This window comes from Lissotriton helveticus, chromosome 3_2 (genome assembly GCF_964261635.1).
Source record: "Lissotriton helveticus chromosome 3_2, aLisHel1.1, whole genome shotgun sequence".
NCBI lineage: Eukaryota > Metazoa > Chordata > Amphibia > Caudata > Salamandridae > Lissotriton > Lissotriton helveticus.
In genome coordinates, this window is record NC_136062.1 from 158,581,247 (window position 1) to 158,608,952 (window position 27,706).

The window sequence follows — 27,706 nt, forward strand, 5'->3', positions numbered from 1 at the left end:
TATCAAGACCCTCTTCCGGCAAAGTGTGTAAGAGAAATCAGCCACACCCTAATTCCTATCTGGACTGAGATAATAAATGCTTCACTTGCACAAGGAACCCTCCCTGACTGCCTAAAAACTGGGCAGGTAGTTCCCATCATCAAAAAACCGACAGCGGATGCAACAGACCCGAAGAACTATCGACCAGTGACCAACATCCCTCTACTTGCCAAACTTATTGAGAAATGCGTGCAGGGCCAACTGAGTCAGCACATCGCTAAGTTCTCATTACTAGATGACTGCCAATCAGGCTTCAGAACTGGGCATAGTACTGAAACGGCGATCCTGCATATTGTTTGTTGTTCTGTCTGGTACTGCCACCACCAGACATCTACCAGTCCTAGCACAGTCATCCAGTCTCTCAGGAAGTGGAGCAGTCCACCTTGGAGCCAGAGATTGTATCCCATTCAGGGTCCATCACCGCATTGAAATCCCCACCAACAGTGTAAAGCCAGCTTCAGCCTCAGTAAACAGACCACAGCAGCCTCCAGTGTGTCACTAAGCAGTCAAGGGAGCACATAGATGCTCCACAGTACCCAAGGTACCCTGTAAGACCTCAAACCGTCCCAGTGGGTCAGAGTGTACTGTATAACCAGTCAGAAGAAAGGACTTATGGAGGAGCATCGCCACATTACTGGAGCCCTTTGTGAATCCCGCGTGGTAAACCCTGACCAGCAGATGTGTCTCCTGGAACAAGAGCGCCTTGTCACTTGGCACTTAGCATAAGCCAGAAGGGCCCTCCTTATGATTCTATCATTGAGCCTATTTACATTTCAACTGAGTATTGTGTACTTCCCCAACGGGATAGCTGCTACGGGTCCAGCCATTTCACCCAAGGAGTCATCAAGAGGTGCCCAGTGGGGTACCAAGAGGCACTATGCATGTGCATCAAGCTCAACAATATAAACTGAAAACAGGAACCAACAACCTGCATAATCCACAAACCAGCAGAGGATGCGTCCACCTCACCCTCCAACCTTATTCTACCCCCCTAGAAGTATCTGTCACCCCACTGTGTACATAGACACAAACACCCCAATCAAGACACAACGGAACAATATATAGTCCCCAGTCACCCCGATGTCAGATAACTTTGCCTGATAGCATTCTCTAGCAGCTGAAGCATAGATTCATAATATGGCAATACTGATAGAATAAAGAAGAGAGGAACAGATCACAGGTCTGGCAGAGTTTCTGAAAATAGCTGACATGTCAGAAAGACTCACTTCCACCTTAACTGTGGCCGAAGTTTCACCCATGGGGGTGGGGGCTCAAAGAAGTTAGCCTCACATTCTGACCAAAATGGGCTCTCCAGGACCCAGTGCGCTGCCTCTGGGTGCACGGGCTGGACGTGGCAGAAGAGGATCCTCCAAATTCACCTGGTTAACAGAACCCTTCTGGTGCAATGTATCCCATTCTCGCCCACTCCCAGGCCTGGTCGATACAGTCGAAGAACTAGGCAGATGAGTCAAAGATGACCAGGAGGTGGGCCGAGAAGAGTTGTGCATATTAGATGTTAAGCTCCTGGAGCTTTTTCCCAAATTCTTTGAAAGAGCAGCACCGCTGCTGGACCGCTCTTGTGTAGTCTGGGAAGAATAGGATCTTTGCGTTGTGGTATCTGAGATTGTGCTGATTTTCACGCTTCGCGAAGGATTGCATCTTGGACGTGATGATTGGGAATCCTCACTATCACCGGACAGGGGGAGCTCCCAGCGCAGTTCTCTTTGTCAGGTCCCGGTGTTCCTGCCATACCACAAAGCAACAGGACAGCTTTCCGCCGGGATCCAGGACTTGAACTACTCCTACAGGAAATCTCCCATCCCAATGCCCTGCACCCCATCTGTGAGGCAGATGAGACATAAATGATTTCACCTTGAGAGATTTCCAATGACCTCCGCACTGCCATCTAGCACAGCCACCACGGAGAGGAGTTTAGAAACCTGGCACTTGAGCTTTTCCACATTGACTTCAATTGTAGAAATACATGCCTATGTCTTGGTCACCCACTGCGGATGTTATCAACCTTAGTTTACGGTACCTCCAAAAGTCCGTGGAGGTCTGGCTGAGTTAGTCGGGGTAAGGGAAGTCCAACATCTCCCGCAGATACCAGACGCCGGTGTGGTAAACCATTTTGGCATAGGCGACCTTTGGTTGTGGAGGCCAGTCCTGCCCCATTGCCAAGTGGAAGATAGCAGAGCATAGAAGGATCAAGCATTCTAGGTAGCTGGTACACTTGCTCTGGGGCAGCATGAGCAGTCCGCTCCCTGGTCTAGTGGTCTCTCTAAAGGTATATCATAACCCTCCCCTGTAGAGCACTGATGCAGGAGGCGTTTAGATGCAGGCAAGGCAGGGAGATGATGTGGTACTGGCCGCCTTGCCACAAGGCAGTACAAGCAGTGGCAGGTCTGTGTGCCCCAAATGAATTTGCAGGATTAGGGCAGTTAGATATGCCCCAGTAAGAAGTGGCTCGGTGAGCAGGCAGGCACCACTCCAGCTGCAGCAGAAGCAGCGGCGGCCAATCCAAGGTGCTCTGGACATGCACCTCTCCAGGGCAACCAACCAGAATGGGGGAAGCATGTGCTTCAATGTCTCCTCTTGAACTCATCCCACTCAGCTAAGAGGCTATTGCTCAGAGGCAAAGCCACTCCGGGCCACGCAAGGTTTCTGCTTGGATATTCACCAATTAGCATCAAGGGCATGACTGGTATTTGCCACTGCTAGTCTGAGGGAGTGCAGTCAAGGCCTTCCCCCTCAGGAACACACCCATATATTTTGGGCTTGTCACCAACAGGGGTCAGATCAGGTGGCCCCTGAAGTCCATCATTTGCCTGCCAGAAGAGGGGGCAGCACAGAGAGTCGGGCAGGTCAACACTGGGACTAGCCTTCTCCCGCATGAGTGACCCACTACAACAGTGAGTCCTTGGCAGTCCCCTGGAGCCCCCACAACTCCTCTGCCAGCAATAGGCCCAATCTTGTCACCCAAGGCAGTTTCCCTGGGGGCCCGCAGGCACAACATAGCTCTGGCGCATAGCAGTAACTGTTTCAAACCCCTCGGGAGTCCACTCATTTTTTTCTTTTTTTTTGTGGGCTATTGGATGCAGGGGAAGTGCAGAGACACAGGCCAGCGGGACCTTTTCCACTCACTAGGACTCCACTGGAGTGATATTCCCTCACCCAGTCCGGGGCACATCCAGGAGCCCCCCAACCCCCACCTGGTTGAAGGCTCCTCGTAGGAGGGTGCAAGAAAACCCAATCTTGCAGCTCCAGCTGGAACAGCTACTCCACCCCAGGCTGCCCACTAGAACATGAGGGGGGCATACCCGCAGGTCCGCCCACCATGGAGGCCTGCAGCTCACCTCGCAGCATGAGGGGTCCCATGTTCCATGACAGCATCCCTCAGGAGAGGCACAGACACCACTCAAGCGCCACAGTGGGGAATGCCTCAGACCGCACTGTGGCTAATGTAATTCCTTCTCATGGCCAGCATCTTAAGGCTCACACATGGGTGTCCCTTGTGCCTGGCCACCGTCACTGCCCCTCAAGCAGAAAAGGTGCCCCCAGATAGATGCCCGCGGGTCTCAAGGTGCTAGTTGGCCAAGCACTGAGTCCTACCGGGCTACTGTCAGGAAGGCCGGTGAAAGATGTGCTACTGTAAAGTAGTCTATTGCCTGGGTTAACTAGTGTGTTATTTGCCATATTTCTACCTATAAGGAAACCATTCTGATCGTTTTGAATGACTGAAGGGACTACTACTGCACAAAGATTCGCTATGATTTTCGTGAACAGCCTATAGTCACAATTAAGTAAGCTGAAGGACGATAAGAGTTCACATGCTTTTCCGACTTGTCCTTACTCAAAAAGCTAACAACTACCGAGTGTGTAAATGAGTTAGGAATTTCGCCCCCAGTTCAAAATTCTAATGAACAAACTAACTAAGAATTTGTTCAATTGTGGCATGGAAAGCTTGTATACTTCTGCAGGGATCCCATCGTTGCCGCAAGCTTTTTCATTGGGGGAAGAGTTAACAGCCTATGCTTCTCCTGGACCAATCAGTGCTTCCCCTTGTTCCGGGCTTATTGAGGGGATATTATAACCCACTAACCATCTTTCAACCATCGCCAACGATGTGTTATGAGGGTCCGAATAGAGCTTTGTACAATGATTATAAAAAACAAATATTATTTCTTGCGGCTGAGTCGCAAGCCTGTCTGTGTCTGGATCTTGAATCTACTTAATAAAACTGACCTTAGATCTGCGCTTAACTGACCAAGCCAAGTATTTACCTATATTTACCTATATTTATGTTTACTTCATATATTTTTTCAAAATTGAATTGTGGTTCAATATCTCCCTTAAAGTGAAGTGATCCTGAAGATTATATTTTGCCTGAGCCACCTCACGCTTGGACTCCCTTGTGGGAAATGACGCTGCCTGCAGGTAGGTTGCCCCCCCAGCCGCCACACGGTCGTCCTGCGATGCTGTGACTCTGCCCCCTGTCGCCTTGCTCCTGCCTCGCGCTGAGTGAGTCCTCCCGGGCCTCTCCCTGGTAACCCTCTCCTTCGTTGCTCTGCTGGTGGGCCATGTGCCCTAGTGCCTCTTCCCCCATTTGCTCCGTGCCCCCTTCATTGTTGCCTGCTTCATTTACTTTGCTCTCTGCCGTAATTCTCACCCTCCTTGCCCCCCTCCCCCGTTCTGATTCGGTGCTCCCCCTGTTTTGCATTGTACCCCTTCACTGCTGCCTTGAGTTTTTCTCCTTATATTGTACTGTATTGCATTGTTAAATTCCGCTGTCTTGCCCTGTGCCCCCGTTCCCCCCCCTTTTTTTTTACTTCAGTGTCCCCTTTCCCGCCGCTGCGTCCCTGCGGCCCCGCCCCCGCTGTCCCATTCGCCACCCCGCTCCCGCCTCCCAGCTGCTCCGCCCTCCGACAACCCCTCATATGGAGGCACGCCTAAGGCAAGCCTGTCTGTGCCCGTCCGTGCCTGGACCGCGCTCAGCGCCAGAACCCCTGGCCCACGCCGAAGCCAGACTACCCGACTGAGATACGACTCTGCCGTCCTCCACACACTCAACACCGAACGACCGCCCGCCTGCTACCAAGCCTCCCCGAAACGCACCCTCGGACCCTTCACCTCCAAGCCTGCCCCCCCCCGCCAGACGAAGCAACACCTACAACCACCTCAAGTGCATCCTCCTCAACACACGCTCCGTCCACAAGCACGCCATCGAACTCTGGGACCTCCTCGACTCAACAACACCAAACGTCGCCTTCCTCACGGAAACCTGGATGAACGCGTCCTCGGCCCAAGACATCGCCATAGCCATCCCGGATGGCTATAAGATCACCCGGAAGGACCGCATCAACCAAATCGGAGGAGGAATCGCCACCATCTACAAGAACACCATCAACGTCACGACCAATGCCGAAGACACACTCTCCGCCGCCGAACACCTACACTTCCAAATACACACCGACCCCAAGACCACCCTGAGAGGAACGCTCATCTACAGACCCCCAGGCCGGCGCACACAATTAAGCAAATCAATCGCCGACTTCATCAGCCCGCACGCCCTAGCCTCACCAGAATACATCCTCCTAGGGGACCTGAACTTCCACCTAGAGAAAAACAACGACAACAACACCACCACCCTGCTCGACAACCTGGCCAACCTCGGACTCAAGCAACTGGTGGACACACCCACCCACCTCGCCGGCCACACACTCGACCCCATCTTCTCCGCCAGCAACCACGTCTCCTTCAGCCACTTCACTGAACTGCACTGGACCGACCACAGATGCATCCACTTCACCTTCAAAAAGAATACATCCCACCACCACGCACAACAAATCCCCCGCAGATGCTGGAGCAAAATCACCACAGACCAGCTCCTCTCATCACTGAGCCAGAACCCGCCAGCCGACACCGCCGACCCCAACAACGCAGCCCACATTCTCGCACAATGGATAACCGACTGTGCCGACGACCTTGCTCTACTGAAGAACCCCCCAGGCAAGACCGGCAACAGGAAAACATCATGGTTCACAGACGCCCTCAAAGAATCAAAAGAAATCCTGCTGGACCCTCAAAAAAACCTGGTGCCATGATCGGACTTCAGAAAATATGACAGCCCTCAAAAACGCCACCCGCAAACACCACCAGCTGATTCGCACCACCAAAAGAACATCGTTCAAAGAGCGACTAGACAAGAACACCCACAACAGCAAGAACTCTTCAGCATCGTCAAAGAGCTCCCCAACCCCAGTGCCAGCAACAACGACATCACACCGTCACAAGAACTCTGCAACTCCCTCGCCACGTTCTTCCACCGAAAGATCGCAGACATACACGACAGCTTCGGACCCTAAACCCCGCCCGAGTCACAGAACCAACGCCCCCCCACCACCACCCTCAGCGCCTGGACACCCATCAGCACTGAAGACACCACCAACGTCATGAACTCCATCCACTCCGGCTCCCCCTCTGACCCATGCCCCCATCATATCTTCAACAAATACGACACCATCATCGCACCCCCATCTCCGGAACATCATAAACATCTTGTTCGAGTCAGCTGCCTTCCCCGAGAGCTGGAAGCACAGAGAAATCAACGCCTTTCTGAAGAAACCCACAGCGGACCCCAAAGACCTCAAGAACTTCCGCCCCATCTCCCTGCTCCCCTTCCCGGCCAAAGTCATCGAGAAGACCGTCAATAAACAGCTGACTGCTTTCCTCGAGACAAACAACTCGCTCGACCTATCCCAGTCCGGATTCCGAGCCAACCGCAGCACCGAGACTGCCCTCATCGCAGCCACCGACGACATCAGGACCCTGATGGACAATGGAGAAACTACCACCCTCATCCGCCTGGACCTCTCGGCAGCCTTCAACACCGTATGCCATCGCACCCTAATAACCCGCCTCTTCAACACAGGGATCCAAGGAAAGGCCCTGGACATGAATCACCTCGTTCCTCTCTGACAGAACCCAGAGAGTCCGCCTCCCTCCCTTCCGCTCAGAAGCCACTGAGATCATCTGTGGCGGACCCCAAGGCTCCTCGCTCAGCCAAACCCTCTTCAACATCTACATGAGCCCCCTTGCCGCCATCGCACGCAAACACAGCATCAACATCATCTCCTACGCCGACGACACCCAGCTGATACTCTCCCTCACCAAAGACCCAGCCACCGCCAAAACCAACCTACAGGAAGGAGTGAAAGACGTCTCAGAATGGATGAAGCTCAGCCGCCTGAAGCTGAACTCAGACAAGATGGAAGTCCTCATCCTCGGACAATCCCCTTCCACCTGGGACGACTCCTGGTGGCCCCCAGCACTGGGCTCCGCACCGACAGCCTCGGACCACGCACGCAACCTGGGATTCATCCTGGACTCCTCCCTCATGATGACCAAGCATGTCAACGCCATCTCGTCATCATGTTTCAACACCCTGCGCATGCTCCGAAAGATCTTCCGATGGATTACCACTGAAACCAGAAAGACGGTCACCCAGGCCCTCGTCACCAGCCGACTGGACTACGGAAACGCCCTATACGCAGGAACCACCTCCAAACTTCAGAAACGACTACAATGCATACAGAACGCCTCCGCACGACTCATCCTAGACATCCCTTGCCACAGCCACATATCTGCCCACCTGAGATACCTGCACTGGCTCCCCATCAACAAGAGGATCACATTCAGGCTCCTCACCCACGCACATAAAGCGCTCCATGACATGGGCCCCGAATACCTCAACAACCGCATCTCGTTCCACACTCTCACCCACCAACTCCGCTCCGCCAGCCTCGCCACCGTCCCAGGGATTCGCAGAACCAACGTCGGAGGAAGATCGCTCTCCTACCTGGCCGCCAAGACATGGAACTCCCTACCCGCACACCTACGAATGACCATGGACCATCTCACCTTCAGGAAACACCTCAAGACCTGGCTTTTCGAGCACTAGCGGCACCCCCCTCCCCCCTTTTCAGTGCCTTGAGACCCTCACGGGTGAGTAGCGCGCTCTATAAATGTTTTGATTGATTGATTGATTATTAATTTGCTGTACTTCCGCATGTGCCTCAAAGTTCTATCTCCATGGCAGTCTCTCCTGTGTAGCAGTTAGAGCCAGGAGAGCTGACAGGCTGGCAGCAGATGTTGGTGGTATATCCTGAAGACAATAAATCTTCCTATTGATTACCAGTGTCTGTCCAAGTAACACTGGTGACGAGTGACGCTTGTGGGAACAAGCTCACCACCAACTCCCCTTTTATTGGACCCACGGAAATGATTATTGCAACAATCTGAAGCAAGCAACTATCGTACAACAAGCCTCAACACATCTTGGAGATTCTGAGACTTCCGTTGTGCTATTCAAGCTATTCAGTAAGGTTTTACCTAGTTTTAGCCTTATTTTCCCATTCGCCTTCCCAACGGTTCTCCTTCATCGCGTGACGACACTCAGGCACTGGCCTGTGCATACACTGTCGTCATCACGTCACGTCAGCAACGTGAACATCATCGCATCACGTATGCGTAACCTGCGTACCGCGATCTTTGTTGTCTTGTTTCCTTGACAACCATCTGTACGAGGACATAATTGGATCCTGAAGACGGAACAAGATCTTAATTAACCCTGGGCGTAGTTTACGTAGTAGCTCTACGCGTAGCTATGCGAAGTGCACGTCTCACTACGCACACTACGCGTAGCTACGTGAACTGTGCAGTGCGGTAGGGAAAATGCTGTCCGCACTGATTGCACAGTGCCGGATGCTTGTCTGCACTGTGCAATCATTGCAAACGGCATTTTGCACAGTGTAAGCAGTCGTTTTCTGCCGCTCGAGTAAATTTGTACTCGAGCGGCAGATTTCTCAACACGGACTGGTAGTTTCTCATCGCGAGCGGTCATGAGCATAATCGACCACTCGTAATGAGAAACCTAACCTCCCCACGTTGAGAATCTAGCCTGAAGGTTTATTTTCCATACTCGCGATCAGCAACTTGATGTTGAAGAAGGTTACCAATGTGGCTCATTTCTTTGTCCCAAAGCGGGATCTATGAAGGGCACTGTCTCAATATCCGTTGAATTCACGCTTTCTAAGCCTGGCAGGTGTGAACATAACTTTAGGATATTGCCTCTATTTAGAATGTCACATTGTCCCTGGGATTCGTACTCCGGGTATAGCAGTATTTGTGCTGATGTTGTCCTGGATGGGGCTCTTGGTGCAGCAGAGCCTGGTTGAGACTGGGTACAACAGGGTCAGCAGGATCATTGCCAGGGAACTCCGAGTTGTTTTGTGTACTTGATTTTATGATTAGTGGGCAGGCCCTTCTTAATGGGTCATTTCCTATTGAAGATTCTTTGGGGGGGACGCCTTATTGCCAGTGCTGGCCACGTCCGTAATTGCTTTATGGCGATTCTCTTCCTCTTCTAATTGTAGCAATGGAGTTTCCTCAGTGATTGTTCTTGGTTTTAGACTTGACTCCCGCATGGAATTAAACCAGAGTGATATTGGGGAGAATAATAAAATTGCCCCCTATCACGAGAGGGCCGGACTCCTCTTATGGAAAATTATATCAAGATTGGAGAGTCTGGGGTGAGTCCTTAACAGGGCCATAAAAATTAGCAAAGTAAATCAACTGGATCAAAATAATTTTAATTTGCACCCAAATCCACCCAGCACCCATATTTCTGTGGAGCTTGAGTACTTTGCGCTGGAATTCCTTAATGACTAATACAGCCACCCCCCTTATAGCCGCATTCAAAGAAGCATAGAATTCATTCTGAATATAGCCAGGGATTTTCAATGGGGGAGCTTCATTCTTTAAATGTGTCTCTTGAAAGAGATTTATACTTGCCTGTAACGATCTAAACCAGGAGAGCATTGCCCAAAGCTTACATCTATCGTTGAGACCATTAGCATTACATGAGAGGATTCTCAATCGTCTATGAGCCATATAATACCATTGACCTGATAAACTATTTTTCCCTCTACAATTACCACCACACTCATCCCTCAACCCCATTCCCCACTGTCTCCTTCTTCTCCACCTCATAATGCAGTTTGCCCTGGATCTCTCAAAGGAGGCTGCCTTTGCCCTCGCCCTCCCCTTTGCTGAGTGCCTTGATATGGCAGCCTGAAACTGTCCACCAGGGCTAGCAACAGCTTTTTAATGTGTCAATCGTAGGAAGACTGTTCCTTAACATTTTCACTTATGTGGTTCTCCTATAAAGCCGTACGATACAAGCCTGAGTCCATAGCTGCTCCCTACCTGCCCCTTTCATTTTGATCGCTCCTTTCTATGCAGCTGCTGCAGGAGTTCAGTAGCTTGCTCCACTGACCTCAGTACAGGAAATTGACCTTTCAGGAGAACCTTCAATTTAGATTGCTGCACCCTGGCGGCCTGGATGCCTTGTATTTAGTACAGTTCAAGCATTGATTTGAATTCTCACTGATGACTGGCTACCACGCGAACATGTCTGAAAAGATATTAAAATGTCTCTTGTTCAATATATGAAATCTCTTTGACTTTATAGCCTCAGATAGAATTCTTATTTTCATCTGAAAATCCCAAAAAATAACCAGGAATGTACGAGGATCTCTGGTATTCGAGGGCTGACAAGAGGGAACTCAGAGGAAAAATCTTCTGTGTTAGCTTGACTCTTTGGAAGAACATATTGCCAAACCAAACTCAAAATAAATTTAATTGAATACTGGCCAGTTTCTTGCCCTTCTGGTATCCCTAAAAAGTGCAAATTCGAGCATCTGGGTCAATTTTCCATGTTGTCAAGCTTCATCTGAATCTCTACAATCTCTCGTTTATTTTTAGCTGCATGAGAATCAGAGCTTTTCTGAAAGTCCTCCAATTCGAAATGTGTTGTTCTGTTTGCACTAAACTTGAATTGATTTGGAGCAAGTAATCATTAATGTTACTCATCTACATCTGCACTTCTGAGTGAGCTTTAATTCTTCCAGAATCTGTTGAAGCATACCCCCAGCTGAGTATTATTTACTAGTATTTCTGAGAACTAGCTAGCCAGGGCAGACTTTAAACTTATCAATGGTAAGAGACTTGTGTTAGCTGGAGGGTTGGAGATACCTGGCTCCCCAGCGTTTTTTGTGAATCAGTCCCCTCATGAGGTTCTGGCAATAGTCGCATAACTTTAGAGTCTGAATGCGGCTCTTTTGTTTTATCTTCTGTCTACCTTAACAGAGGAATAACTTTGCCCTCCCACCAGTGATACATTTGAAGCTTTGGGACCAAATAGGAGTATGGGGGCTTTTCACAGAGACTTGCCATTTCTTGTGCTGGGGTAACAGTAGTGCTTGGTATAACTTCCTTAGTGCCTTGGAGTCACAGTAATTCAGAGGATAATCTTAGTGAACTACTTGCACTGGTAGTAGGGCTTTTGTTTCCCTTTCGCTCCTGAATGCTGAGTGGAGCATTCTGGCTATATTCTGGATCCACTGCTTTGAAGCTTTCTCCTATCAGCAGGTTATGATGAATTTTTGAGGTTATAGCAGGAGTGCGCCTTCTTGGAAGTAAAGAGCTTCATTGGCCCAAATATGCCGGGAGGTTAGGTTTTCTTTCACTATGTTGCAGGGGAGGAGATACCTTGAATGCCGTTGGCAAGTTAAGTAAGTTTTGCTGACGTCCTTAGATTTCCAACAGACCCGCCTAGTCTCCTTACATCATGATTAGGGCTCCCAGTTTTCCGTTTTTACTGATTTTTACAGATAAATACAGACAGAAAACTATTTTTTTCCTGTCTGTATTTATTTTTTAATACAGAAAAATACGGAAAATATGTCTTCTTTGGATGTTTTTTCTACTGTCAATCATGAGTGCCAGGTCAGTAGATGTACAGATTTAGAGGTAGGGGAGATGAAAAAAGACAACACATGTCCTAATTAAGATTAATTAAGTGCAGATCTACAGTTATTTATGCTAATCTGCAATGCAAGTGTTTTCATATAACGCTATTGCACTGTATACAGTTGAAACCTTTTGGACATTCAAATGCGAATGTACATTTATCAGTCAAATAAATGTGGAAAAATACCAATGGCAGCTTCATTTATACAGAAAACACAAAATAGAAATGGATAAATACAAAAACAATTGGCAAAAAATAAATATGGATAAATACAGACGGAAATGTAGAAAAAATAAATACCATAAAACCGGGAGCCCTAATCATGATGCATGGTGGATTCCTAGGCAAATCAATATCCATAGCTTAAAACAGAGTCTATGCCGTGGCTAAAAGGAGGAGTGTTAGATCGGCCACAAGCTGCACCCACACCTAGGTAGGCCACTTCCACGGTTGCGCAGGTGCTCACCTTCCTCCGGGGTGGGGGGCACCAAGCAGCCCTTTGAGGTTACCATATCCTATTATGATGGGGATGTGGGAGAGAGTATGCTGCCCCATGCAAACACTGGCTCTCCCCTAGTCAAACTGCATGCACCTCACCTCCAGAGGACACAGTGGGTCATGTGCGGCTGTCCTGCAGCCGGTGTCTTCACCGAGAGCACGTAGCCAGCCTTGCCATCGAGTACATTAGTCTCTGCATATCATAACTCTCCCCTCCACCTTCTGACACCATCAGATGCCATTCCACGCAGTAGTGGCAGCTCCCGGAAGCAATCACTTAGACACCAAGCATGATGGGAATTCCCACGAACGTGGATGTGGGCATCATTTGGCATTTTAAGAGGTTAAGGCAAGCTCATAGGCACCCATCGGTGCTAAGTTCTCATGCTGCCACACCATGCTACCCCAGCTGCGAGGGAAAATGCCAGGGTCCTTATGGCCACACAGCTCTGTGGGAGAAGCCCAGATGTTACAGGCCCTCGTTTTCTCTTGGTGCTTTTACTGACCTCATCAGCATGCCCCAGTTCTCTATCTCTCTCCCTTCAACAAAATTGTACCCGTCCTGCCCAACCCCATTAAAGTGTGGACTCAGAGTTATTTGATCACTGGTAAATGTGTAATCTTGTCCAAAATAACAGTTTGCCGGTTTCATTATACCCCTTTGGCTTCACAGTGTCTGTCCATCGTTTTAATAGCTACATTTAAAGGCAAAGAGAAGACCTTTAGGAAAATATAAAACAACATTTGTTTTATTATCTGTCAGGGTACTCAATTCCTGTTACAGAATACTTGTGAGATTTCAAGAGCTCATAACAATTAAGCGTCAGTGATGATGAGAGAGTCCGACTCCATCTCCTGCTTTACCATACAGCATCGTGAGTGTAAGAGACGGGAAAGTGCTTTAAGTAGTCCCAACCATACAACACACCAGAAGACCTTGTCTGACTTACCTGTTGTTTATTGCTAATGGCTTGGCGCTGTCAGTTGGGTAAAGTTTGTCTTGTAGAAAGAAAAACTGAGAAGCCAGGACTTGTGCGATTATCACCACAGCCATCAGTACCGCTCCAAGCCTACATTCAAAGAACAGAGTCAAACAGTGTCTTGAAAAGTCTTAGGAGCTTTGCCATTTACAAACATCTTAAGTAAATCATTATAATGTAATAGTGGCTTAATGAATCCCTGGTGTCCATCTTAACTGGAATGTAATTTGGATGGTTCGTGTAGCCATGTCCTTTTATTTCTGTTCACATTCATGTACCTATTGAAAACGTGTATGGAAATGTGTGTTACTGTTACTTGTTAGGAGTTTAGTTTGTAAGTGCACGTAAAAAGTGTTCAGCAAAAATGTGTCATTTGGGTCCAGAAGTTTACACAGTTTTGTACCACACAACACTGCTAATTGTTGTGCTTTCACAGATGTACTAATGTGGTACAGTGCAGAGATGTGGTGCGCATGGATTTATGCAAGTCCTTCACACTGTTTTCTTATTTATGGGGTAGAATTTCCTTTGTAAATCCTTGCAAATAGAATTGAATGAAAAGACTGAAGCATGCAAGGTACATCATACCTTCATTTCTGCATTCATGTTCGGAAATTGACAGTATTGCAACATTTCTTGCAATGATACGTGAGGGAGGTGGGCTGTAATAATAACAAAAATATGGCAGAATGTGAATGGGGCATCAGGGAGGAGTATGGCGTAGTCGAAGGGAGTTTGGGGCAGATTTACGACTTCAGGCGCATCTCTGCTAATCAGCAGTGATGCGCCAGAAGAGTTGCGACGCATCTGCCCACCCGTGCGCCACCACTGATGCGCCGCATTTACAATGCAGCGCACCGTGGCGCTCGGATGAGCAGTTGCGTGACACAACCTCAGCGGAAATGCGGTGCATTGCTGGAGTTGCGTCTCAAGCGCGATGCAGCTCCAGCAAGGCTCGGGGTGCCCTATCACTAACATGCTACGTCAATCCTTATGCCTGCTTAAAGCAGGCGCAGGGTTTTGACTCAGCATGGCCCTAAAAGTGACTGAGTGAAATCTTGTAGATTTCACTCAGCCACTTTTAGGAGGCGATCCTGCACTGGAACGCCCCCCCCCCCCTGTGCAGCAACGCCTTCTTGTGGCGCAGGGGTTTACAATGTGACCCATCTCCCAGATGCGTCACGTTGTAAGTACCCCGCACCATGGTGCTGGGTTTGTGCCGCCGCTGTGTCACAAAAGTGACGCAAAGGTGGCATAAAAGAGGCGCAGGGGGCTTTTAAATCTGCCCCATAGTTTTTAAAGACTGCAGTATGCTTCGTAGAAAATCAAACTATATGTGGAAAGTAATGCAATTATTGAACAAAAAACTAACAATCTCTTTAAGTAAACTAAAGAAGAATGGTTTATAATAAGAAGGAAGAAAAAGTGAATACAAATTGAGGAATGAAAACCAGAAGAAAAATAGGAGAAAACAACAAAAAAGCAAATATATCTATTTTTAATTAGCAGTTGGCATTCAGGAAACAATCATCATACCCAACTGAAAGCGTGTGTAGGATTTCACCTGGGATTTTTATAAGCCCTCACTGACAAACACACACTCTCTCTCACTCTCTTAAAGACCTTGAAAAATGTACATTAGTTTGAAAAATGTTGTGTTATAAATTCCCCTAACGATCCACCCTCCTCTCTCTTTCCACTCCCCCTAAGCCCCTCTCATATCCTGCTTTTCATATAACGTATTTTAACAAGATACCGGCGTGACTGTTAGGAAATCTGAAGCTCACATATCCCCAATCTTAATGACCAAGTAACTCCCCTGCAGGCACAGTTAGATAGTATAAAAGATGACCTAGGCAAATAGTCAGGTTCTTTAAAGGGCATTGCATGGCTATGGGGACTAAAATGTGAGAAACTCTCCTAATTTGGGTCAATCCATGCTAGGAGGTTGGGATCTATTTCTAGGGGGAACATGGGTAAAGACAACCAATAATTTTGCAACAAACAGGCTAGTATGTGTCAGCACTATCCATTAAAAGGGGGCAAGACTTACACCTTACATTGGTCCTGAGGAATAATGTTATATGTAACATATCTGGGATAAGAACAAGAGGTTCCATAAGGTGGCCGTAATGTAAGTGAATTGGTAGTATCAATAAACAGAGATCAAAATGTGAGTTACAATTCCCATGTTCGACCTACAGCTAGGCTAAATAGTAACTGTAACAAGGTGGTCGGATTCCAAGTTCTTAGTCAATAAACATAACATTCAGAGCTATCTATACTGGCATCAACTAAAACAAAAATTTGAGGTGTGGGACCGAAATAGACTACTAACATTAGATGAAAAGCAGTTCCTGTCTATAGCTCACCCTACTATGACCACACTCAACCTACTACCCAAAACTCACAATATGGGTTTCCCTTCCAATGGCAGACCCACAATAGCAGGATGTAGCTTGTTCAGCTCTAAATATACACAATGTATTGATTACCGTTTGACAAAGACCATTCTGCAAAGTCACCCCAGATTTTTGCCAAACCTGTTTGTGTTGTCATTTACTCATGCTACTCTGTGGAAAAACGCTTGTGTCACCCTTGTAAACATGGCAAAAGTGACTGACAACTCATTGGTACATTCAATTTACTATATTTCCCTAGTAAATGATACTACCTGTACCCAGGGCCCGTAAATAAAATGCTACAAATGCAACGCTCATTTTGCCACCCCGTAAAGTAGCTGGCAAAACATGTCTCAGGCCTATAACTGTCATTTCAACCTAAATGTTTTTGCCAGTCCTTAATCTTCATTTTTAATACTTGTAAGTCACCTCTAAGGTAAGCCCTAAATGCTCAAAGGGCTGGGTGTATGTTTTATAAAAAGTAGGACGTGGTTTCAAGTTTTACATGTCCTGACAGTGAAAAGTATTTTTTCACTGTAGTAGGGCTATCCCTCACATAGACTCAAACTGGGTTATCTTATTATACATACCTATACTTAATAAGTGATAACTTCAGTTTATGAACAGATAGAGAAATACTTCTTACCCTCATTTGAACTGTAATTGAACATTCTCTTTAAAGGTAAAGTCAGATGTTAAGTTACTATTCTGAAAATGTACCTTTTAGAAAGTTGGCATTTTTCTGCCTTAAGCAAATGTGTCCAGGGCACAATGACTCTGAATGGCAATCCTGTGAAGTGTTGTATATTTTTTCTAGACAGGGGGTCAAAAGGACCTTGTTTGTGGGCTAGGGTATTCCTCTCCTGAGCAGGAAATCCTAGGGGGTTGTCCTCAGCCCTTCCTGACTTCTAAATGCTGCTTGTCCTGCCACAGACAAATGAAGTTCACACATAGGTTTGCCAGCCCTTTGTTACTTTAAACAGTTTGCAGCTAAACCTAGGAAAGGGGTATGGTTAAACAAATATGCCATCCTCCATCCACAGGCTCTCACTGTGTAAAAATAGCACACTCAGAGCCTCTCACCAGAATATTCCTGGACCTGTGGAAGATTCATAAGAAGAACTGCCCTGCTGTCTGAAGACTGAAGATTGGACCTGCTTGCCTTCATCCAAGGCTCTGTAGAAGTGACCCCTACTGTCAGTTGACTGGCCTCCTCTTTGAGCTAAAGGGACACAACAAGTTTCCCCCGCAACTGCCCAGCTTACCAGAACCAACTGGACCTACCTGAGCTCTGCTGCTGGCTTCTACTGGAGTGAGTCCTGATCTAAAAGAACTGCCCTTCCAGGTCCTGGTCCTTTGGCTGGCATCGGGGAGTACTCTTCCTGCCACAACACTACAAGTCTTGAGTTCCAGGTGAAGATCCAGAGGTTTTTCGCTTGTTTGTGAACTCGTGAATGTACTCCTTGTGTCACATAATGACTATCTGAGACGCCTGCTGACACTTCATGTCCTCCTCTTCATGTCCGCTCTGAGAACCAGTGCTAATGGTGACCTTCCACCTCTACTGCCACACACAGCTCCATCAATGACCGACTCTTCCGGAAAACATCAACTGTCTATGGGGCCCAAGCTCCTTTTTGCTTTGAATACTAATGGGAAGCTCCTCTGCAGATCTGTGCGTGGAGTTGGGCTCAAAGAAGGTAAAACAAACTTGGCCCCTTTATTTGACGCATGCTCCATTGTGATCGGTCAGAACTTTTGACTTTGATCCGAACCGGACTAACCAGATAATCTCATTTGGTGCTTTTTGATTTTTTGTTGCCACTTTCACTAGAAACTCTACATATTCATTACTCTGGTTCAATAGATTAGATTTTTGTAATTTTGGTGTCATTTTAATTATTAAAATTAACTTCACTCTTTCCAGTTTGGGATTTTCTTCTGTTATGTTTTCACCATACTACTGTTTGAGTGCTGCATAAATTCCTCTACACATCGCCTCTAAGCTAAGGCTGACTGGTTTATTTAGTGACTTCTGTGGTTCTCCCTGACAAGTGCTTATTATTTGAGAGGGGCTTCTACTGTAACTCTAATAACCCAATGTCTTACAATTACCAATTCCAAGCTCTGATGAAAATACTCTTATATCAGAGATGTCACCGGCATACTAAAAAACTTGAACACATTGATTGGCAGGAAGATTTATTTCTAGCTTCCATAAATACAGTCCATTTCTACACCACCTCAATCAGGGTGGAATATTCGCTGTGAAGCTACCAACCAACTATTGGAAAAGTAACAATATAATCCTAGAAATGTTGGACTTCCAGAGAAACAACATCTTTTGTGTCAACAATGAATATTGCATTGAGCTTTGCTGTAAAGGACAGCAAGAGTGGCAAAATCTGCTCCATCATATGTCTGTCTTTTGATGGGAGAGCTTGAAAGACAATTGCTCTTGGCCGACAAGTACCACCATTTACACAAACAGATCATCTTCTGTGATCGTTATATCTCAACAACATATTAATGAATATTGCAGGGTCCCAGGACACTATTAGAAGACTATATTCAACAAATGAATTTGAATGATTGCAACACCATTATCACCTACACAATCTCAAAGGAAACTTTTGATTTCCTTGATCTAACCATCTAAACAGACAAACAAACTAGGAATCATAGGAAAGAAACTGCTGCTAACACAACCTTAAGAGCTAACAGCTGTCATCTTCAAAGTATAATTAGTAAAATACCCAAAGGAGAATAACTTAGAGCCAAGAAAAATGTAGTTCAGAAGAGACATAGAAGACTATCAGTGAGGGGATCAAACAGGGACTAAGTGACAGAGGCTACAGCCTTCTAATGCTTGACTAAACTGCAGATGAAATCAAGGGAGATGACTGAGGTTCCATTCTGAGGGAAAAAAAACCAAATCAAGACCAATATACATGAACTGATTCCATAATGGCCACACTAACATTAGGAAAATACTCAAAAAACACTGGCATTTGCTAAAAAGTAACCCTGCACTGCATGTCTGTAGCAATGGTTAGCTCCAAATTGGGTTTAGAAGAGCAGCAAATATCAATCAACAACTATACTTCACACTTTGAGAATAAGGTCACTAAAATGAAAGAAGAAATCAAAAATACTTCTGGTTTCTTTACCTGCCTAAACTGCTTGCCCTAAGTGCGCCAGGTATGCCCAGACGTGGGTCCTCGGCTCACTGTGCCACTGGAATCAAGCTATCCTGGCTGAAGAGGGCTAAAACCCCGAAACCGGTCCTAGAATGCTTGCTTCCGGTCCAGTGAGCACCTGGCTTGGCAGTTCGGGCAGGACTGTTCCCATTAGGCACAGGGTCAAGACTGATTTGCATATGGCCAGGTCTAAAGTCTAAACTGGGGTGGCATGGTGAGCAAAAGAATGATGGATTTAACCTAGATCTCTTAACTGGGGGTGAATGTTTAGATTTGTTCTGCATTCCGTCCATCAATTGTGTGTCTTTTGCTTTCTTGTCCTAAGTGCGCCAGGTATGCCCAGACGTGCGTCCTGGGCTCACTGTGCCACTGGAATTAAGCTATCCTGGCTGAAGAGGGGTGAAACCCCGAAATGGGTCCTAGGATGCTTGTTTCTGGTCCAGTGAGGTCCTGGCTTGGCAGTTCGGGCTGGACTGTTCCCATGAAGCACAGGGTCAAGACTGATTTGCAGATGGCCAGGTCTAAACTGGGGTGGCATGGTGAGCAAAAGAATGATGGTTTTTAACCTAGATCTCTTGACTTGGGGTGAATGTTTATATTTGTTCTGCATTCCGTCCATCAATGGTGTGTCTTTTGCTAAACTGCTTGTAAAGGGCCAACAAGGGAATCGTTTCTAGAATACACATTTTTAAAAACATTAACTTATGTTATTTGTCCCAATACTGACAGTGGAGAATGAATCACGCCACAACTCAGCATGTACTAAATGAAGGAATTACAATTGAAGAAAAGACTCAAACAGATTTTAGATTGGAGAAAGATCCTGATATTCAATATAAATAATTTGGGAGTTCAAATCAAGAAATTTCATATCAACATATATCTTTTGAAGCAAGTCAAAGTAGTGAAGTTAAAAAATAATGCCTGTACAGTATACTCTGTTTAATGATGTCAATATCTTCACACCCAAAAATTTTTTAATGGTGAAAGACCGATAATTTTGCATGGAAGGAGTTGTACTCGGCGTCAACGTTTCAGTCTCGATTGTTCCTAGTCCGCAAGACCACCCTGAGGACAACCATATTAAATTGGAATTACAGCGATGACTCCCACATGAACTGAAAAGTATTAAAGAGTGTATAAAAAAGGATATTGATCCACATATGCACCTGGATGATATCAGAGGCCATGATCCTAAAGTGCAAAACATGCATGTGTTGAGAAAAACAGGAGGAAAGAAAGATGTGAATGTACTTAAGTGAAACCTAATAGAGACAAACTAAAGTATGAATATATACAAAAAGTCCCAAAAATCAATAAAGGGAACTATCACTCACTTTTGAGAAAAGTCATGATAACCTTTACAATAAAGATGGTTATTGGGATTTCTGTAAATCAAAACAAAAATTCAATTAAATCAAGATCACAATCCATATATTATTAGTGGAAAACTTCCATTCCAATCATTGCTATAGAAACTCACCCATACCCTAAGTGAGTCAATAGTGAAGTTGAAAAAAATCATCAATTGTAAATTTGGAAGGTAACTTTTGAAGCTGAAAGAATAATAAAAGTGTTCAAGATCAACATGGTTATCCTCTCAAGTAAATCAACTGCCAACCAACCAAAATATATGGAGAAAAACTCATATAGACTGAATGATTTAGCTTAAGGAATGTCTCACAAATGAAGATCAAGTCAAACAAACACTGAGATTACTTCCATATTTATGTGTACCTGGTGCCAAGAGCAACTCTAAAAACTAAAGTGCGTAGAAGGTGGTTAATCAAGTACTGGTAACAAGAGAAAGTTGTTACAAACAACTCTATACTCATTACTAAATAATGCCCATCTGGTCATCTAGTGACGCAAAAGTGAAAAGCAAGTGTTCCAGTCATAATTCTCAAATGGGACTATAGCATATTTGGAAAGAGTTTAGAAATACAGAGATGAAAAAAGAGATTTGAGCCATCGAATAAGGCAAAATATCTACAATTAATATAACCGAAAATTAATAATTATATGAATCTTCAAGTCATTCAATATTTCCAAAAAGTTATAGTCAGAAACACTATTACAATGTATGACAAGACAGAAATATACAGAATTAAGATCTTAGAAAATGGAGCATGATACATAAACAATCATATCCAACTTTTTAAAGAGTGTCTAAAGTGGACTACTTTAAAGCAATGTTCAAACCACATTTCACACTGTCAACTTCCGGGTTCATCTGTTTTCAATATATTGTAAATAAGCTGTTAGGGTTGTTGGTCAGGCTTTCAGTTTGATCACAACAATTACCCACCATCTCATGCCTCTGGTTTAATGAATGATGGTAGAGAAATGCTCGACCAGATGGGCATGCTCAATTTTGCACCTAACGCATGCCTGATGTTGCAAAATCCTTTTACGTATTGGTTGCTTAGTTTTACCAATGTATTTACAGGTATTAAATGCCATGCTGTCTCCACAGAAGAAATGTCCAACAATTTGGGGATGATTTAGCAATTGCTGTAAGGTGTATTCCATTGATACGTTTTTACTAGTCTATCGTTTCAATTAGAACTCCTTTTAATCACAAACATAGGTTTATCATGAAAGATAAGATCATCATTTAATAACATCCAGTGTTTCACACTAGAATTAAATCCCATCTGCCTCAGCTATCTTGGACATAACCATTAAAGTTGAGAAACTATACACCACTTTATACACCAAAAGAACAGATAAACATACCTTGTTATAGTCATCATCCACAAGCACTAGACTACTATGTATGTCCACTTTTGGCACCTTGTCTAACAAGATTAAAAGAATTGTTCAGAAACACTACTTTAAGTGATCATAAGAATAGAGTTGTATGATCACGGATTGGAATGAATGGGTGAAGGTATATCAGTACTGGCATTTGTGAGGTTTTGGGAGTTTGAATAGGGCCTAGCCCTATGATTAAAGGTACAACCCTGTAAGTTTATACAGTCATAATCATTAGAACATTTTGCAAGGCAGCATAATGTTTGTATTTGACATTCTAAATAATATGGGACTTGTTTTAAAAAAATATATATAATTCTTTTTATTAAACAGTCATCGGTGTAGATGGACAATACAGAGGATCAGACAATGTATACATTACAATAAGTACAAACGGGGAATTAGACAATCATTACACAAAGAGAAAAGTCACGGGGAGGGTAAGTCATCTTGATCATTGCAATGAGGCGGTGTACAAATCTCACCACGATAGGTAGTCCACGGGCCCCATATACGAGACCACTTTTTAGGGCATCCCCTTGCCAAGTACACTGTCTGTTCTCTAAGCATGCACCAATCAAGGTTCCTTTCTCTAGAGTGGCTGCGTGATTTTGCCCCCCATTATTGGGCAATGTTTCTTTTTGCCAGCATGAACCCCAATGTGGCCCTCTGTGTCTGGTGAGTGTTGAGATCTATGGGTTTCCAAACATTCAAGAGGCATTGCCTCGCCTCTGGGCGGAGGGAGACATGCAGTACCTCATTAATCGTGGCATGTACCTTAAGCCAAAAGGAGTTAATGTGTTCACTTTCCCAAATAATGTGCATGAACGTGCCCAGGAGGTCACAGTGCCATTTGCATTCTCCAGTGTCAGACCACCCCATGTGTACTAATCGAGGTCCCGTAATATACATCCTGTGAAGGATCTTCAGCTGTACCAATCGTATGCGCGCTGGGATAGCCACTACTCTGGGGGAAGATACTGTTACCTGCCAGTCCTCGAATATGGGACTTGTTGCAATATGACTAACAATTCAACACACTAATAGCATTTTTGACTTTTTACATGTAACATGACATTCATGTCACTTTGTACTGTTTGATTTTAAAGAATGTTTGTACTCGGTAAAAGCCAACTTATGTCATGTTTTTGATATGGTGGGTGTCATAGATTTGTTAGGATTTTATTAACATTATTTCCTGCATTTGAATGTAGATTCATATTTATATATGTCCATCAGGTACTGTTGTGATATTTCTGTTAATGTTAACAGTTACACAATATAACATTGTACACTGAATCAAGTACTCTGAACCTATATGGCTCCAATCTCTTTTTCTTCTGTATTTCTAAACTCTTTCCTACTATTCCAGTCTCTTTTAAGATGGGAGCTGTTTTACTTTGATTGTGGCATTAACTGCCATCTGCATGCTTCTGAGGTGATGTGGGCCCTAGATGACATTTGATAATTAGTTTTGAAAAGTCCAGTGCAAAGGGCCGAATCCCTGTCAGTGACTCCTGGTGGCACATTTTCTGGTTGAGTAGGCTACTGGCGATTTGGGGATTTTTAAAGTTTATGACTACACAGTCCCCTTGTATCGATTTTTGTCAGTTTCCCACCCAGCCAACTCTACGGACCATCTGGATTTCCCCTGCCCTGTCATAGTCAAACTGCCTGTGCCTCGCTAGCCAGATCAGGCATTTGTTCCCAAGATCCAATTGTGTTTCCCTCTGGTCACTTTTAATTGCCGGTAAACCTGTCAATATAATTATGTACGGAGAAGAGGCAGGGGGTAAATTTTATGTTCAGTAAGTTCGCTACTTCAGGCCTATCAGCAATGTGTTCGTCCTTCACCAACCCACCTACGGTCTCCTTGAGTCCATGTGGAGGCAAGCTGTGGTTGCCCTTCACCTCTTGGGGGGTGCTACAATTCTGTGTCTGGCCTCATGATTGGAATTCTTACCTGCCTGGTGATTATTGACATTTGAATACCTTATCTCCTGTGTTGTGGTGGTGTCTGAGCCCCTCTGCACACCCAACCCATCCGGGGGTGTCTGGTTTAAAATGGCCACCTGGCAGCCAAAATCATCCCCCCTTTCTAATACATGAGTACTGCTCACGACGGTGTTTACTTGCCTGCTACCCACCATTGTTACCACTTTCTATACAATTGAATAGGGGGGCAAGTTCTTCCCTTACAATGGCTCTAAGTTGGTTCTGTGGGTCAGTCAACAAATTCAATGCCCTGGTAGGATAATCAGTGTCTAGTCTAATATGCAGAGGACAACCTGCATTTGAATCAGGGTTATCCCGAACCTCTACACTAGATGATGACTCCTCACCTATTTTCTTTCTTTTCGCTCCCTCTACAGTTGTTTGTTTGCGATTCCCATTCTTTGGAGCACTAATAGTATTTCTCCCCTTTTGTGCTACTATTTTAGGTGTAACTTCTTGCAGTGGGGATGAGAGTGGTTAAGCTGAAGGGACTAGGGTGGCAGCTTGCGAAGTACATAAATCAGACACTGAAATATGTAAATCAGGAGTTAGTGACAAGCGCCTTTCAGTGAGCTCTATTTCTGTATTTTACAACCCCTATGGCCCACTTTAACACCCTATCAATTGAGGTGGGTGGCGATGATGATAAGGGGTAGCTATGGGCAGAGGTAGTTGTTTCAGAGGGTAGGTACGCCTCCCCATTATACAGCCTAAACCGGCCTATAGAACAAAACACCCCTGTAAAATCAACGTACAACCATCTCAGATTTGAATGTGAATTATGCAATCTAGGTACCAAAATAGTTAAGAATGGCCCATATATTAAGTGGAACAATAGGGGGTTTTAATGGCCAGAAATCACATGGGTGCTCAACACTCGCCACCCTGCTAAGGGTTACGTAATAATCCTATTGTAGGCAAACAATTTAATAGCTAAATCTTCAATATTCATATGTAAAATTTATCACAAGTACACCCAAAACCCCTGGCAGTAAGAAATAAAAGGAACACAGATGATCTGTATGAATAAAAAAAGTCTAATAGTCCTACAAGGGGTGTTCCATTTTTGTCCAGTGCACCAAGAACAGCTAATGGCGGGTGGCTACATTGAGTTAATCAAAATACATGGATAGATGCCCCCTCCAGGGACTAGAAGCAGATGAGTGCCATTAAAATGTGTTTAAATCTTAAAGTCTTACCCACATGTCAAATAAGAGAGTTAAGGCCAAGGGGGGTGGCCCTGCCTTGCCTCTTCCTGTCTCTGACAGGTGCAGATGCTGCGGGAGACGGTGGGGGAATTTATGCCCCTCCGGGCGCCAAACAGCAAAAGCATTGGTGGCTGGCATGCTGCATTGAAAGCCAGGAAGTGGAGTCCCCCAGTATGGCAGGTTTGTTGTCTTGTGCTGCAGGAGACCATGAGGGAATTTATGTGCCTCTGGGCGTCAACAGCATTAGCGTTGACGACTGGCGTGCCACGTTGAAAGCCGGTAAGTGGAGTCCCCCGGTATGGCAGATTTGCCAAGCTTGCTGATTGCTTTGGTGATGTTAGATGACCAGAAAAGAGGTCTTAAGTAATGAGTATAGAATTGCTTGTAAGTGCTTTCTTTTGCTCCCGGTATTTGATTAATCCACTTCTGCATTGTTCTAAAATCATACACATTTGAGTAATTATGAAGGGAGACCTAGAGTTAAATATTGGACCTCCATTAAATTAACTAGCAGCTATAGTTACCCTTTTAGTTTTTAGAGTTGTTTTTGGTGCCAAGTGCACATAAATACAGAAGTACTCTCCATTTTTTTGACTCGTTTTTCTCTTCTGAGACATTCCACAAGCTGATTCATTCTGTTTATGTGAGTTTTTTCCAAATATATTTTTGTTGGTAGGTAGTTGATTTATTTAATAGGCCAAGCTTGTTGATCTTGTACACTTTTATTATTCTCTCAGCTTCGAATATTGCCTTCCAAATTTACTTTTTAATGATTTCTTCAACTTCACTATTGATTCACTCGGGGTATAGGTGAGTTCCTATAACAATGTTTGGAGTTGAAGTTTGCCATTAATAATATATGGATTCTGATCTTGATAAGATGGATTGTTTTTTGGGGATTTATAGATATCTTAGTTTACTTTTCTATAAAGGAAGTGATATTTTCCTTTATTGATTGTTGGGGGATCCACGCAATCTATACCTCCCTGGACTCACCAGGGTGTCTAATTTTCAGAAATGGGGAGGTTTGGTAGGTTTCCCTAGATGGCCGCCGGGCCCGGGGCCAAAAACCCTGGTGCCCCCCTTGCAAATTCTGGTCGTTTTGTGATAGGTAATTTTGAAGTCACAACAGAGTGTTTTGGGCCCTTGCCTGTTGCCTGTTGCATGCACTTGGTCCACACACGTGAGTGAGGTACTATCTTTATCAGGAGACTCGGGGAACGCTGGGTGGTAGGTAATTAGTGTCAGCCCTGTGATCCCATAACTTTCCCACATAGAAATTTGAGAACATTTTGATGTTTTCAGCTAGATCTGGACTCCCCAAGCTGTCTAGTTTTCAGAAATGTGTGGGTTTGGTAGGTTTCCCTAGATGGCCACCGAGCCCTGGGCCAAATCCCCAGGTGACCCCTGCTTGCAAAACCAGGTTGTTATATGCTAAGTCATTTTAAAGTCTCTGCAGTATGATTTGGCCATTTCCTGTTGCAGCCACTATGCCTACCCACACAAGTGAGGTACCATTTTTATTGGGAGACCTGTGGGAATGCTGGGTGATAGGAAATTTGTGGCGTCCCGGTGATCCCACAACTTTCCCACACAGAAATTTGAGCAAAATTAGAATATTTTCTTTAGCTAAATTTAAGGTTTGCAGGGGATTCTGGATGGGGAAACGTTGGGAGATCAACATAAGCTACACCTCCCCTGAATCACCTGGGTGTCTAGCTTTCAGATATATCTGGGTTTGGTACGTTTCCCTAGCAAATTTGGAAAAAGTTCAATAAGGGGACAGGCTCAACCGTAAGAGTCAACTGCGAGAGCAAACTTCAACCACAAGCCCATCTGACCTGCTGATTTTAAGACAGATACCTACATGACCACTGTAAGTGCTTGTGTGAGGGTCCCTCCACCTTGAGATCACTGTCCAGACTATCATTATTTCTGTGCACCTTTTTACCTGCAGATAGATACCTCTGAATCTTTATTCTTTGACTAGGGATTCAGAAGCCCACAACGTACTTAAACTTACCTGTAGGTCTTACCATAAGACAAACACAAGTATTGCAACTCAAGTTTTTGTCTCAATTTATTTACATTACTGTTACACTTATATTACAACCACTGTATGAAACCCCTTGTTTTTTTCCTAGATAAGCCCTGTACACTATTATTTCTCAGGACCGATGTGCATGTTAAGTTTTACCCCCTTTTCTTAGCTAACCCTCTCACTTGTTCTGATTGCTAGCTTAAATCTTGAATTTCTAGACATAGACACCCAATCTCCTAGCATTGCGGACCAAAATTCTGAGTATTTCTCACCATTTATTGACCATAGCCACACAATGTTCTTGTAATGAACCAGACGAGTTTCTTAGGTACACCTTCTATAGAATCTCACTATGCCTGTACTATACTCATAGCCCTGTTGCATTTTCTACAAATATAGGCAAGCTTGCTCTTCTAATTTCAGGTTACGTCTGCTTGTTCAGGATCCTTATCACATCCTCACAAGGTTTGCATCACGTGTCTAAGCACCCTGATTCTCAAGCTTTGTTATCAATTGTCCAGTGTTCACCCAATAAGGACCAGATGATTGTTTTCCAAATACCAATTGCTAATTATAGATATATTTTTTCTTTTTCGTTGTTTTCTCCTGTGGCTTTTGTGTTTTTTCATTTTTCAATTCTTATTCGCTTTGTCTCCCTTCTTAATATAATACATTTTCCTCCGCCCTCTGTATTGTATATTTAATTACTTTGAT

General features: G+C 44.9%; 1 protein-coding gene across 3 annotated transcripts in view; it reads right to left on the reverse strand.

The window, feature by feature from the left end:
* The window catches only part of LOC144826527 (stimulated by retinoic acid gene 6 protein-like), a 564,429-nt gene that overhangs the window by 99,593 nt on the left and 437,130 nt on the right, over window positions 1-27,706 (reverse strand). For 2 of the 3 annotated variants that reach the window (XM_078684952.1, XM_078684954.1), the window contains 2 exons: window positions 20,329-20,379; window positions 13,360-13,479 (listed from right to left, as the gene is read on the reverse strand). In XM_078684952.1, the coding sequence (XP_078541078.1) occupies window positions 13,360-13,479; window positions 20,329-20,379 (171 nt within the window). The remainder of the gene's footprint in view (window positions 1-13,359; window positions 13,480-20,328; window positions 20,380-27,706) is intronic. The other variant, XM_078684953.1, reaches the window with a different exon arrangement.